At 34.6% G+C, this 13,175-nt stretch overlaps 1 protein-coding gene across 1 annotated transcript in view; it reads left to right on the top strand.

Annotated features, from left to right (window-relative positions):
- The first annotated feature begins 406 nt into the window (after positions 1-406).
- The window catches only part of LOC128025644 (uncharacterized), a 20,253-nt gene continuing 7,484 nt past the window's right edge, over positions 407-13,175 (top strand). Inside the window, exons 1-13 of the mRNA XM_052612135.1 lie at positions 407-451; positions 549-702; positions 3,752-3,857; positions 4,491-4,579; positions 4,945-5,073; positions 5,889-6,014; positions 6,151-6,262; positions 6,994-7,063; positions 7,180-7,310; positions 8,189-8,308; positions 8,531-8,616; positions 9,914-9,978; positions 10,076-10,229. Coding sequence (XP_052468095.1) covers positions 407-451; positions 549-702; positions 3,752-3,857; positions 4,491-4,579; positions 4,945-5,073; positions 5,889-6,014; positions 6,151-6,262; positions 6,994-7,063; positions 7,180-7,310; positions 8,189-8,308; positions 8,531-8,616; positions 9,914-9,978; positions 10,076-10,229 — 1,387 coding nt within the window. The remainder of the gene's footprint in view (positions 452-548; positions 703-3,751; positions 3,858-4,490; positions 4,580-4,944; positions 5,074-5,888; positions 6,015-6,150; positions 6,263-6,993; positions 7,064-7,179; positions 7,311-8,188; positions 8,309-8,530; positions 8,617-9,913; positions 9,979-10,075; positions 10,230-13,175) is intronic.

Below are 13,175 nucleotides of genomic sequence, written 5' to 3'. Positions count from 1 at the left end.
TATATATACATATATATATATATATTTATTTATATATAAAAGTCACATGGGGCATTTTTGCCTCTATTTCTTGAATTTTGGGGGGTGTATTGTAAATGTATTTTAATAGACTAAATAACACAGTGAAAGTGTAAACTCTAATAAATGGGCTCGTGCACAGTCGTCTAACCAAGCCTACATCGCCTATTGTAAATGTGCACTCTGGGTGTTTTTTTTGTTTTGTTTGTTTTTTTGTAATGTACTCGATCATGTCAAATATTATCGTAGACGATGTATATTGCACATCCCTATTCTGTAAACAGTAAAATGTGCAAAGCTGAATTGTCGGCATCATTATTTAGTTTGAGGTATTGTGTGTGTAAACCTTTATTAGGCTACTCATTCAGTGTATTTGTTTTACAGGTCGATGTTTATAACCTCCCACAATTCACAACAAAACTCTACAAGAAGTGTAAGTTTAAATCAAATTCATGACTCGGTACCAAATGTATTTATTTCCCTTTGCAATATTTAGCACATACTGTACTGTTATACTATGCTTCTAACAGGTGTCAGCTCGCTCACTATGTCAGCGCACACAAGCTGGGTACACTAACCGCTGGCAGCTGGAAGGTGCTTCAGGCAGCGACATGTTGGGTCAGGCACAGGTTCAGAGGGCAGAGGAGTTTGGCGATAAATTGGCAGACAGAAAAATTCTATCAGGTGATCTTCATGGTCTGGAATATTGAAACTCCAGAAAAATTGTCTTGGACTCAGTGCACAGATAAAAAAATAACTCAAAAATGAAAATGTTATCGTTTACTCAACCTCAAGTTGTTCCAAACCTGTATAAACTTTCAGCTTTCAACTTTTGAACACAAACTAAGATATTTTGAAATTGATGTTGGTAACCAAACAGTTGACGGTAGACATTGACTCCATTAGTATGGAAACAATACTATGGAAGTCAATGCTACTGTTAACTGTTTGGTTACAAACATTCTTCAAAATATCATCTTTTGAGATCAACAGAGGTAACAATCTCGTACAGATTTGGAATAACTAGAGGGTGAGTAAATGATGACAGAGTTTTCTCAGAGTTTTATATATATATATATATACACACACACCTTTTTCCTGACTTAAAAATGAGGGTCGCCATCTGTAAATTCTATAGGTCTAGCTTCCGGTCTCATTTGCATCCAGCTATTTTTAGATGTACAAAACAAGTTTGTTTTGCTGCTTTATATTGACAATTGATGTGTCCTATCATATTATTTTAATCTGTTATCTTAATTAAGAACAAACTGGTTTGTACCACCGTTTACACCTCATTGTTATGCTCCTCGTTATTTACCTATAGCGGCTAATGAAATGGAAGTTCAGCATACTTACGCGTTGAGGAAATAGGTGGATATATATACATATATATATATATATATATATATATATATATATATATATATATATATATATATATATATATATATATATATATATATATATATATATTATATATATATATATATATATATATATATTACAATGAATTACAGTACACAATACACTTTTGGAGGCACTAAAGCAATGCCAGAATGTCATTGAAATAACATGAAATGGTACTTTGCAATGTCTTTTAATCAACAGATGTAACAGTGGTTTTTAATGGATGTATAAAGAGACACGTTTCACTAATATTTAACTATCCCAAACTGTCTCAATATCACTATCTTTATTTCAACAATATTTAACTTATTTTTAAAATATATATATATATATATATATTTTTTTATGTTTACCATTACTGTTTAAGATTTTGAATATGTATAATGAAATTTTGAATAATGATATCATTTATCATATAATACTATATGAAAAAAATGCAATGCAATATATAAGCTATACAAAATGGAGTCTGTGTGTGTGTGTGTGTGTGTTGCATCACATTGCAATACAGCACACAGAGCAAGACAAATCCAGTCCATGAATATGTCTTTCCAGAACGGTATTCAGATTTGGCAAAAGCTTTATTATATCAAGGAATATCCAACTTGCATTAATGAGTTTTACCCATAATGCCACAGTTAGTCTTCAGCATTAACTTTTGCCAGAATCCTGGGTTGACCAGGGGGATGCGAGTGCCAGACTGTGCCAACCCGCCGACCTGGTGTCACAAACCTGGCATCATTTTAGAGATGGGCACCTGTAGGGTTTTGGCGCGGGATGGTATAAGAGGCATTGGCAGTTATGCACTTGAACACCCATTACCCAGTGAAACAATAAGAAAGACAGTATGGCTTTTGATTCCTGTGCCAGGTCTCTGTGAGTCTGTTTAATTTGAAATAATCAAAATATTGCGATGAAATAGAGGTGTGCATGCTGAGTGGTGTCTGCTTGAATTGAATGCTTCTTATGACTGGAGTTATAGATTTGCTTATTGTTGAGACAGTATAAGGATGAATAAAAGGATGCTAACAGATACTTTCCATAAATAGGGAACAAAGTGCTGCCCTAGTACTTTTACTTTTATTTAAAAGTACTTTAGTACTTTTTATTAAATAGAGAGAACTATTTAATAAAAAATAATTGAAATTAAAAAAAATAATAATTTACTGACCATCATATATTTGAAACCTATATGACTCTTCTTCTGTTTCTCAGCCAGCTAACAATCTCAATGTCGATAGTGTTTTTTTTTTTTTTTTTTTGAGGCATTAATTGCATTCAATATTTTTTAATATTTATTTAGAGGTTATTGTTACAATATAACAAAATCATGCAAAGTTGTGTTTTAAATTGCATTCAGTCATATCAAATATTGTTAACAGTGTTGTAAAGATTGGATGGAAAAGCTATGTTGATGGTTTTTTATGAAAATCTGTTGAAAATGTACGCAGCCTCAGGCTATCCAACATGTAGATGACTTTGTTTCTTCATCAGAACAGATTTGGTGAAATTTACCATTACATCACCTGCTCACCAATGGATCCTCTAAATGGGTGCCGTCAGAATGAGAGTCCAAACAGCTGCTAAAAACATCACAATAAACCACATTTAATCCACACAACCCCAATCCATCAGTTACTGTTTTTTGAAGTAAAAAGCTGCTTGTTTGTAAGAAACAAATCCATCAAGGCAAAATACAAGACACATTTCTTTAGAACTATTTTTGACAATTTTTTTATCTATGCACATTTTTCTACTGGTTCGGACTACACACGATTTTCACTGGAGAAAGAAATGTTATGGACAGAGGACTCGTATTTTAGTAGGAAGCAATGGATTTAAGATAAAAAAAAAAAAAACATATTTATGGATTTGTATATTGCGAAAATATAATTATAATATAATGTGGATTATTGTGATGCTTTTATCAGCTGTTTAAACTCATTATGATGGCACCTATTCACAGAGGATCCCTTGGTGAGCAAGTGACGTAACGGTAAATTTCTCCAAATCTGCTCAGATGATGGATGGTTTTTATTTTTCATTTTTCTGTGAGCTATTCTTTTATTAAGAAGTGCAAATGTATTCATGTTAGATGGTATACATTACCTCAAATTATATAGCCAATGAAGTATGAAGTATTAGTAATCCACAGTAGAATATTCTTAATTTGCATATATTTTTCATCCTTTGCTCTCATTTGCATTAATGCAAACAGTCATCTGTCACAAACATACTGTATGTTTAATCATAGCTCAAATATCTGGATCACTTCATCCTATTCTTGAACATGCACACCCTCTCTCCCTGTGTGTTTATTTTGCAGCTGACCCCATGGCACTCCACTGGCACGAGGGTGCCACTAGCTGCCCACAGTTCATTTTGCCACGTCTCGTTCACCCGCTTTCTGCCAGCCGACGTACCAGACTCTGGTATGTTGCCAGGGACAAGTTGACTACCATGACAACTGTTTAGCGGGAGAGAGAGACAGGCAGACGAGGAGAGAGGGGGACAGTTTATCTCACTCCGGGGATAGATCTATGGGATATCTGCCAGGCCACATGCTATCATTATGGAGCAGGTTGGGTAGCACATTAAAGAATGACAACTTTCTACTTGGTGGGACTTTGAACACAAAGAGTATCTAGAGGGGCAACACTTGGCACTGAAGCACTGTGGGATTAGAGGGGATTAAACTGACGAAGTGTGTGTGTGTGTGTGTGCCCACTGTGTGTGGGACAAATTTCAACCCAAAAGTGAGCTAAACCTGACAAAATCAACAAAAACCTCCCTTAGGGGACAGCCTCGTTTGTAAAACAGGTATAAAAAAATAAAGTGAACAAAGTTTTTTTTTAAATTGTAAAAATGCAGAAAGTTTTCTGGTAGGGTAGGTCTGATAGGTTTAGGGGTAGGGTTGGTGTAGGCGGGCGATAGAATATAAAGTTTTTACAGTATAAAAACCATTACACCTATGGAGTAACCCCATTTGGATAGCTAAGTGTGTGTGTGTGTGTGTGTGTGTGTGTGGATGCACCTATAATGTCTCTCTTTACCTTTATATTCAGTAAAGATGTCACATGGTCTTCAAAGCTTGACAGTCCGGCGGAACAATTTAACATTTTGTCTCGCAGTGTGACCCAAAACGCTAAACCAGGTATGAAGTATTGAAAATCTAATTGGGGATATTTGCTAAGGCAGGAATTATTATAGCAACAACCATGTTCTACGGGAATGAATTATGCAGATGATGTGACTTGTGTTATTGCATTTTTAAGTGATTTTCACCTTGATAATGATAGTAAAAACGATAGTAGGCTTTGAATGAGAAATCTGAGTCATATCTAGAGCCTAAAAAATAAATTTTCATTTGGTAATACTAAGCCAAGAGTAATATTAAAGTTAGAATAAACCAAAAGCAACTCTTAGCAACCCCCTATTTCATTACTCATTACTGTTTTTCCTATGCATGCTTCTACAAAATGCAATATAAGTATATGCCCTGCTTGTTCATGCTCATAGATGCAGTGCTGGAATGTCTGGGGGTCAGGTGGGAGCTGCATTGCTCAGTCCTGAGTGGTTCAGAAAAATTATCTGAGATGTATACCAACAGCAAAAGACAGAGAGATGTTCAGCTACAAGAGAGAGCTGGTATGATGCCCATCTATTGTGTATAGTGTTTTTTTGGTTTTATCTGATTTGTTCTGCATTGTTTTGTTTTCTAAGGGTTTTGTTTTCCAACAGGTCTCTCAAGATCTTATACACAGCAAATTAGTCAATAGTGTATTGTTTCAAAAACCATAGCAACAGTATGCTGCATGAACACACTCAAGTAGGATCAGTATTTATTTCTAACAGTACAAACTGAAGATGTGTAATCGTATGAGCACCCCACCAAGCTTGACACAGCAACATTGGCTCAAACAATAACGTGAAGATCTATTTGACTAACCAGTGGGAGAGGGGAGAATGTTCTGGAAACCTGTTTGAAAACAGTCATTCTTCTTGCAATTCTGTTTTTTTGACACTAGTAAAACAGAAAGAACACACATTAACTCAAAATCACCTTGAATTCCTGAAAAATAGTGGATACCATCCAAAAGTTATTATTTTATGAGCGCATGGGACAGAACTGTTTCATAATTAAAATGTATTTATTATTGAGTTTATTAGAACAGTCATAAAATATACTGTATAATAACTTGTGAAACATTATTATGTAATAAATGATGCAAAATGTGTGTGTGTGTGTGTGTGTGTGTGTGTGTGTGTGTGTGTGTGTGTGTGTATATATATATATATATATATATATATATATATATATATATATATATATATATATATGTGTGTGTTTGTGTGTGTGTGTGTGTGTATATATATATGTATATGTATATATATGTGTGTATATATGTATATAAGAAACCGTTCAAGAGAGAAATTCCTCCTATTTTGTTTGTATATTGCAGTCATTGGTAAAGAAAGCAGAGCTAGTAAGTCTACGTGTGGAAGAGGACTGGCCTACAGGAAGTGGCATCTCAGTGGCCCTTTGATTCTCCGACTGCCTGTCACAGATGCCTCCATCAATAAAGAGGGTACGCTCTAAAAAGATGTCATAGTTATTATGACTTAGTAGCAGTAAATAACAAGCCGTGTCATCATCACTTGCTGTCACATGAGTTTCTGTTCGCAGTGATGTTGACTAATGACTGAACTTCTGCTGTGTTCTAGCTTTGTCTTTTGCCCTGCGGACAGTGTACGACCCAGAGGAACGCCCCAATGAATGGGGAGAGACTGTGCTCTCTACTGCCGCATTACTGGGAATCTCCAACCTCTTCCAGAAGTTAGTATTGTAATAATATTTCACAATATGTTGGTGGTTAAAATGAAACATAGTTTAAATTTGCAAACTGTATCCCCTCAAGCCATGCTGTTTTCAACATATATTTAGATTCTACATATATTTTGGCCAGAAATATATGCCTAATAAAAAGAAGAGACAAGAATATGTCTCCTGCAAGTAATAAAAAAGTCAAGAACAAATTATTCCTGTGCGTCTGTAATGTGTCATATTAAGTAATAAAGACTGATCCATTAGTGCATAAGCCCACATCTAGGTCTCTACAGAAGTTTAAATAGTCAAATAGATCCTTACGTTATTGGTTGAGCCAATGTTGCAGTGACAAGTTTGGTGGGGTGCTCAAACGATTACACATTTTTAGTTTGTCCAATCTTGGAATGATTCATATACAGGATGTTGGGTGTGACTGTATGTGAGTTTTGGCACTGCAGTCAATTACCATATTTATTTGAAACATGTTTTTCGAGTAAGATCAACCATGATCCACCCAGCAGAGTTTGAACTACAACATGCATTGCATAACAGTCCGTTTCTCCACTGGTCATGGGTGCATCAATTTGTAATCGTTAATGCAAATTGTACACACAGTCACGAATGCTTGCATGTTTAGTTTCAGAATGTCAGTGCAGAATATCAGAAATTATCCAGACATATATGAATACACAGTGTGTTAAATATTCTGTCCTTTTAAAGCTGATGGATATGATTGACAGGTGTCTTAAAGAGATGTTGACAAATATCTCATCTTCTACTGTGTGCAGCTTTCATCGAGTCTCCTGCAAGGTAATTGTTATTAGTAGTAGTATTGATGTATTGTTCTATTGTTCTTTAAATGACCAATAGGGGGAGCCCTTTATTCAGTGTGTAAACGTCTAGAAAACTCTTTCTGTGTTTTTCAGTTCAAAGAGACTATTCTCCAGAGAGCATGTGAGCGCTGGTTGGAGCTGTTCCTAGTGATTGAACTCTCCTGCCACATAAAACTCAGAGATCTGCCCTTTGACCTCTTGCTGAAGACCCTGCTTAGTCCAAGGTCTCATGATTGTTCTTCTCTTTTCGGCCTTTCACACTGAGAAGCACTTGCATCAGGATCTTTTTTTGATTCTATTGCTTTTGCATAAAGAAGATGAAGCCTATTTATAAGACCATTAGGATGTTTTACATTGTTACATTTTCCTTCCAAAGTTTCATTACTGAAGCGCATCAGGATGTTTAACTTCTGTGTTTTTATGTTTTCCCTATTCTCAGTGGTATTTTTCATTAGATTCTCATTACTCTCATTTCTGCAAATGTTTTCTTCATTTACATCATTTACTTCATTTCTTTGTTTACTTCATTTACATGAACATAAAATAAGTACATTGCACCAAATACTACCATAATGGATAGATCTAAATATTGCACAAATAATCTATCTGTCTGTCGATCTGTTAGTGGGGGAAATGTGATTTAGAAATATAATTCTGCAAACACTTACTGCTCTCAAAATATAACTAATGCTAATTCTCATTAGAGTCTCATTACTGTAATATAGTCAGAAAAACCATCCTTTCTCCAAACTTTTTGTATTTTACATCAACATCTAATACAGTGCACCATCTAATATCTTGATGTGTTGACCAATGTCATTATTTATTTATTTTTCTTTATTGTAATGGGTGAAATGTGATTTTGCAATTTTACTCTGCAAAACACTTAATGGTCTTTAAATATGCTTTTGTGTGTGTGTGTCTGCAAAATATAATTTCTATTGATTTTGGAATGGCATATGGCCTGGACATTCTTTGTAATGCTTTTATAAGCACTTTTCTGTACTTCAAGTCACCTTCTGCATACATAACGGCTATTAAAACATCCAAAATGAGCATATGGAGTAAATCAGCAGGAAACTAATAAGGTTTCTGTGTCTAGACTGTTCACATCTAACGAGTATGAGGTCTTGAGAGCAGTGCTGTACTGGCTGTACCTGCAGTTAAACCCCTTCAGAGAGACCCTACCAGCCCATAGCACCGTCATCACCTTCTTCTCCAAGTATGTTACCTCCTTCTTGCCATTTACAGCTGTCAGCAACAACCCAACACGTGTGAGCCATTAGTATAATTCCTGACAATAAAAACCCCATTTACGGAGGACATTACAACAATTAAGTACACTATACCTTCTTTTTGAAATGACCTTGATGCTGCTTAGGGAGTTTTATGCACATATGCTGCTTTAATGACATCCCTTTCATGATATATCTGTCTGTTTCAGGGAAACGGCTGTTTTCTTGGAACAGCCTCAGGGTCAAAAATACATCACTATCTTTCAAGCTCTTCGTATGCATGGCATTACTGAATGTAAGTTTGGAGGCTTCACTAGCTCATATCACAAACTAACATCGTCTACAACATTAGATTGGTCTAGGATTTTCAGAGCGCCCTTCACAATGCAAGCTTCCTAATTCATCCCACCGAGAGCAGAAAATACATTACCCATTCACCCTTAAGTTATATACAAGTGAATAGCGCATTTGTGGCGCTTTCCCACTGTTAAGTGTCAACAACTCAACGTGGCCGGAGAAGGTGTGTGAAACTCGTTGTGAGTTATACTAAAGCAAAATCTTCAGTAGTTATTGTCTGATAAACATTAAAAACTGTCTGCGGAGGTTGAGTCGAGCCCCCGCTGGCTGCTCATTGGCTGCAGCATCTTTTTTCTAAGTTCTAAATACCGTAGACGGCAAGGCACAAATTTAGATATTCATTTATCTAATTAATCTATAGCCTATGCACAAAGACAATATGATCTTTTTGTCCCCTTTTTGTTTTAAAGCTTGATGAAGAGAGAGAGCGCAAGTTGCTGCAGCTGAGGAGGACAGTGATGCACGCGCACAGGAGTGATTGACAGTTCGCGGCACTGTGTACAAAAAATACTCCGCTACACAATTATTTCGTTATTTTCATTTAAGCTTATTAACGTTAGCGTTACAGAAAGGTCTGATTTACGCACTGTTACAGTCATTGTTTTTTTTTTTTTTTTTTTAAACAATGACATTTGAGTTCATGATTTTAATGTTGCTGTTTCTTGTGGCAGACTAAATGAAGAGTAATGTTTCTTGTGGCAGACTGAAGAGTAATCCGGCAGAGTTTTATACTGAAACTTTCCGTCTAAAAGTCCTTCCTTGGTCTTATCCATATTTCTTTGCACGTTGAACACACATAGGCCACAACTGGAAATAAAAAAAAACTGCAACCGCGTTTTATATATATATATACATATATATATAAATATATATATATTTATTTATATATAAAAGTCACATGGGGCATTTTTGCCTCTATTTCTTGAATTTTGGGGGATGTATTTTAAATGTATTTTAATAGACTAAATAACACAGTGAAAGTGTAAACTCTAATAAATGGGCTCGTGCACAGTCGTCTAACCAAGCCTACATCGCCTATTGTAAATGTGCACTCTGGGTGTTTTTTTTTTTTTTTTTTTTTTGTAATGTACTCGATCATGTCAAATATTATCGTAGACGATGTATATTGCACATCCCTATTCTGTAAACAGTAAAATGTGCAAAGCTGAATTGTCGGCATCATTATTTAGTTTGAGGTATTGTGTGTGTAAACCTTTATTAGGCTACTCATTCAGTGTATTTGTTTTACAGGTCGATGTTTATAACCTCCCACAATTCACAACAAAACTCTACAAGAAGTGTAAGTTTAAATCAAATTCATGACTCGGTACCAAATGTATTTATTTCCCTTTGCAATATTTAGCACATACTGTACTGTTATACTATGCTTCTAACAGGTGTCAGCTCGCTCACTATGTCAGCGCACACAAGCTGGGTACACTAACCGCTGGCAGCTGGAAGGTGCTTCAGGCAGCGACATGTTGGGTCAGGCACAGGTTCAGAGGGCAGAGGAGTTTGGCGATAAATTGGCAGACAGAAAAATTCTATCAGGTGATCTTCATGGTCTGGAATATTGAAACTCCAGAAAAATTGTCTTGGACTCAGTGCACAGATAAAAAAATAACTCAAAAATGAAAATGTTATCGTTTACTCAACCTCAAGTTGTTCCAAACCTGTATAAACTTTCAGCTTTCAACTTTTGAACACAAACTAAGATATTTTGAAATTGATGTTGGTAACCAAACAGTTGACGGTAGACATTGACTCCATTAGTATGGAAACAATACTATGGAAGTCAATGCTACTGTTAACTGTTTGGTTACAAACATTCTTCAAAATATCATCTTTTGAGATCAACAGAGGTAACAATCTCGTACAGATTTGGAATAACTAGAGGGTGAGTAAATGATGACAGAGTTTTCTCAGAGTTTTATATATATATATATATACACACACACCTTTTTCCTGACTTAAAAATGAGGGTCGCCATCTGTAAATTCTATAGGTCTAGCTTCCGGTCTCATTTGCATCCAGCTATTTTTAGATGTACAAAACAAGTTTGTTTTGCTGCTTTATATTGACAATTGATGTGTCCTATCATATTATTTTAATCTGTTATCTTAATTAAGAACAAACTGGTTTGTACCACCGTTTACACCTCATTGTTATGCTCCTCGTTATTTACCTATAGCGGCTAATGAAATGGAAGTTCAGCATACTTACGCGTTGAGGAAATAGGTGGATATATATACATATATATATATATATATATATATATATATATATATATATATATATATATATATATATATATATATATATATATATATATATATATATATATATATATATATATATATATATATATTACAATGAATTACAGTACACAATACACTTTTGGAGGCACTAAAGCAATGCCAGAATGTCATTGAAATAACATGAAATGGTACTTTGCAATGTCTTTTAATCAACAGATGTAACAGTGGTTTTTAATGGATGTATAAAGAGACACGTTTCACTAATATTTAACTATCCCAAACTGTCTCAATATCACTATCTTTATTTCAACAATATTTAACTTATTTTTAAAATATATATATATATATATATATTTTTTTATGTTTACCATTACTGTTTAAGATTTTGAATATGTATAATGAAATTTTGAATAATGATATCATTTATCATATAATACTATATGAAAAAAATGCAATGCAATATATAAGCTATACAAAATGGAGTCTGTGTGTGTGTGTGTGTGTGTTGCATCACATTGCAATACAGCACACAGAGCAAGACAAATCCAGTCCATGAATATGTCTTTCCAGAACGGTATTCAGATTTGGCAAAAGCTTTATTATATCAAGGAATATCCAACTTGCATTAATGAGTTTTACCCATAATGCCACAGTTAGTCTTCAGCATTAACTTTTGCCAGAATCCTGGGTTGACCAGGGGGATGCGAGTGCCAGACTGTGCCAACCCGCCGACCTGGTGTCACAAACCTGGCATCATTTTAGAGATGGGCACCTGTAGGGTTTTGGCGCGGGATGGTATAAGAGGCATTGGCAGTTATGCACTTGAACACCCATTACCCAGTGAAACAATAAGAAAGACAGTATGGCTTTTGATTCCTGTGCCAGGTCTCTGTGAGTCTGTTTAATTTGAAATAATCAAAATATTGCGATGAAATAGAGGTGTGCATGCTGAGTGGTGTCTGCTTGAATTGAATGCTTCTTATGACTGGAGTTATAGATTTGCTTATTGTTGAGACAGTATAAGGATGAATAAAAGGATGCTAACAGATACTTTCCATAAATAGGGAACAAAGTGCTGCCCTAGTACTTTTACTTTTATTTAAAAGTACTTTAGTACTTTTTATTAAATAGAGAGAACTATTTAATAAAAAATAATTGAAATTAAAAAAAATAATAATTTACTGACCATCATATATTTGAAACCTATATGACTCTTCTTCTGTTTCTCAGCCAGCTAACAATCTCAATGTCGATAGTGTTTTTTTTTTTTTTTTTTTTGAGGCATTAATTGCATTCAATATTTTTTAATATTTATTTAGAGGTTATTGTTACAATATAACAAAATCATGCAAAGTTGTGTTTTAAATTGCATTCAGTCATATCAAATATTGTTAACAGTGTTGTAAAGATTGGATGGAAAAGCTATGTTGATGGTTTTTTATGAAAATCTGTTGAAAATGTACGCAGCCTCAGGCTATCCAACATGTAGATGACTTTGTTTCTTCATCAGAACAGATTTGGTGAAATTTACCATTACATCACCTGCTCACCAATGGATCCTCTAAATGGGTGCCGTCAGAATGAGAGTCCAAACAGCTGCTAAAAACATCACAATAAACCACATTTAATCCACACAACCCCAATCCATCAGTTACTGTTTTTTGAAGTAAAAAGCTGCTTGTTTGTAAGAAACAAATCCATCAAGGCAAAATACAAGACACATTTCTTTAGAACTATTTTTGACAATTTTTTTATCTATGCACATTTTTCTACTGGTTCGGACTACACACGATTTTCACTGGAGAAAGAAATGTTATGGACAGAGGACTCGTATTTTAGTAGGAAGCAATGGATTTAAGATAAAAAAAAAAAAAACATATTTATGGATTTGTATATTGCGAAAATATAATTATAATATAATGTGGATTATTGTGATGCTTTTATCAGCTGTTTAAACTCATTATGATGGCACCTATTCACAGAGGATCCCTTGGTGAGCAAGTGACGTAACGGTAAATTTCTCCAAATCTGCTCAGATGATGGATGGTTTTTATTTTTCATTTTTCTGTGAGCTATTCTTTTATTAAGAAGTGCAAATGTATTCATGTTAGATGGTATACATTACCTCAAATTATATAGCCAATGAAGTATGAAGTATTAGTAATCCACAGTAGAATATTCTTAATTTGCATATATTTTTCATCCTTTGCTCTCATTTGCATTAATGCAAACAGTCATC

This window comes from Carassius gibelio, chromosome A12, assembly GCF_023724105.1.
Source record: "Carassius gibelio isolate Cgi1373 ecotype wild population from Czech Republic chromosome A12, carGib1.2-hapl.c, whole genome shotgun sequence".
Lineage (NCBI taxonomy): Eukaryota > Metazoa > Chordata > Actinopteri > Cypriniformes > Cyprinidae > Carassius > Carassius gibelio.
Note: the sequence above shows the minus strand (reverse complement) of the source record. Positions and strands in the feature narration are given on the sequence as shown.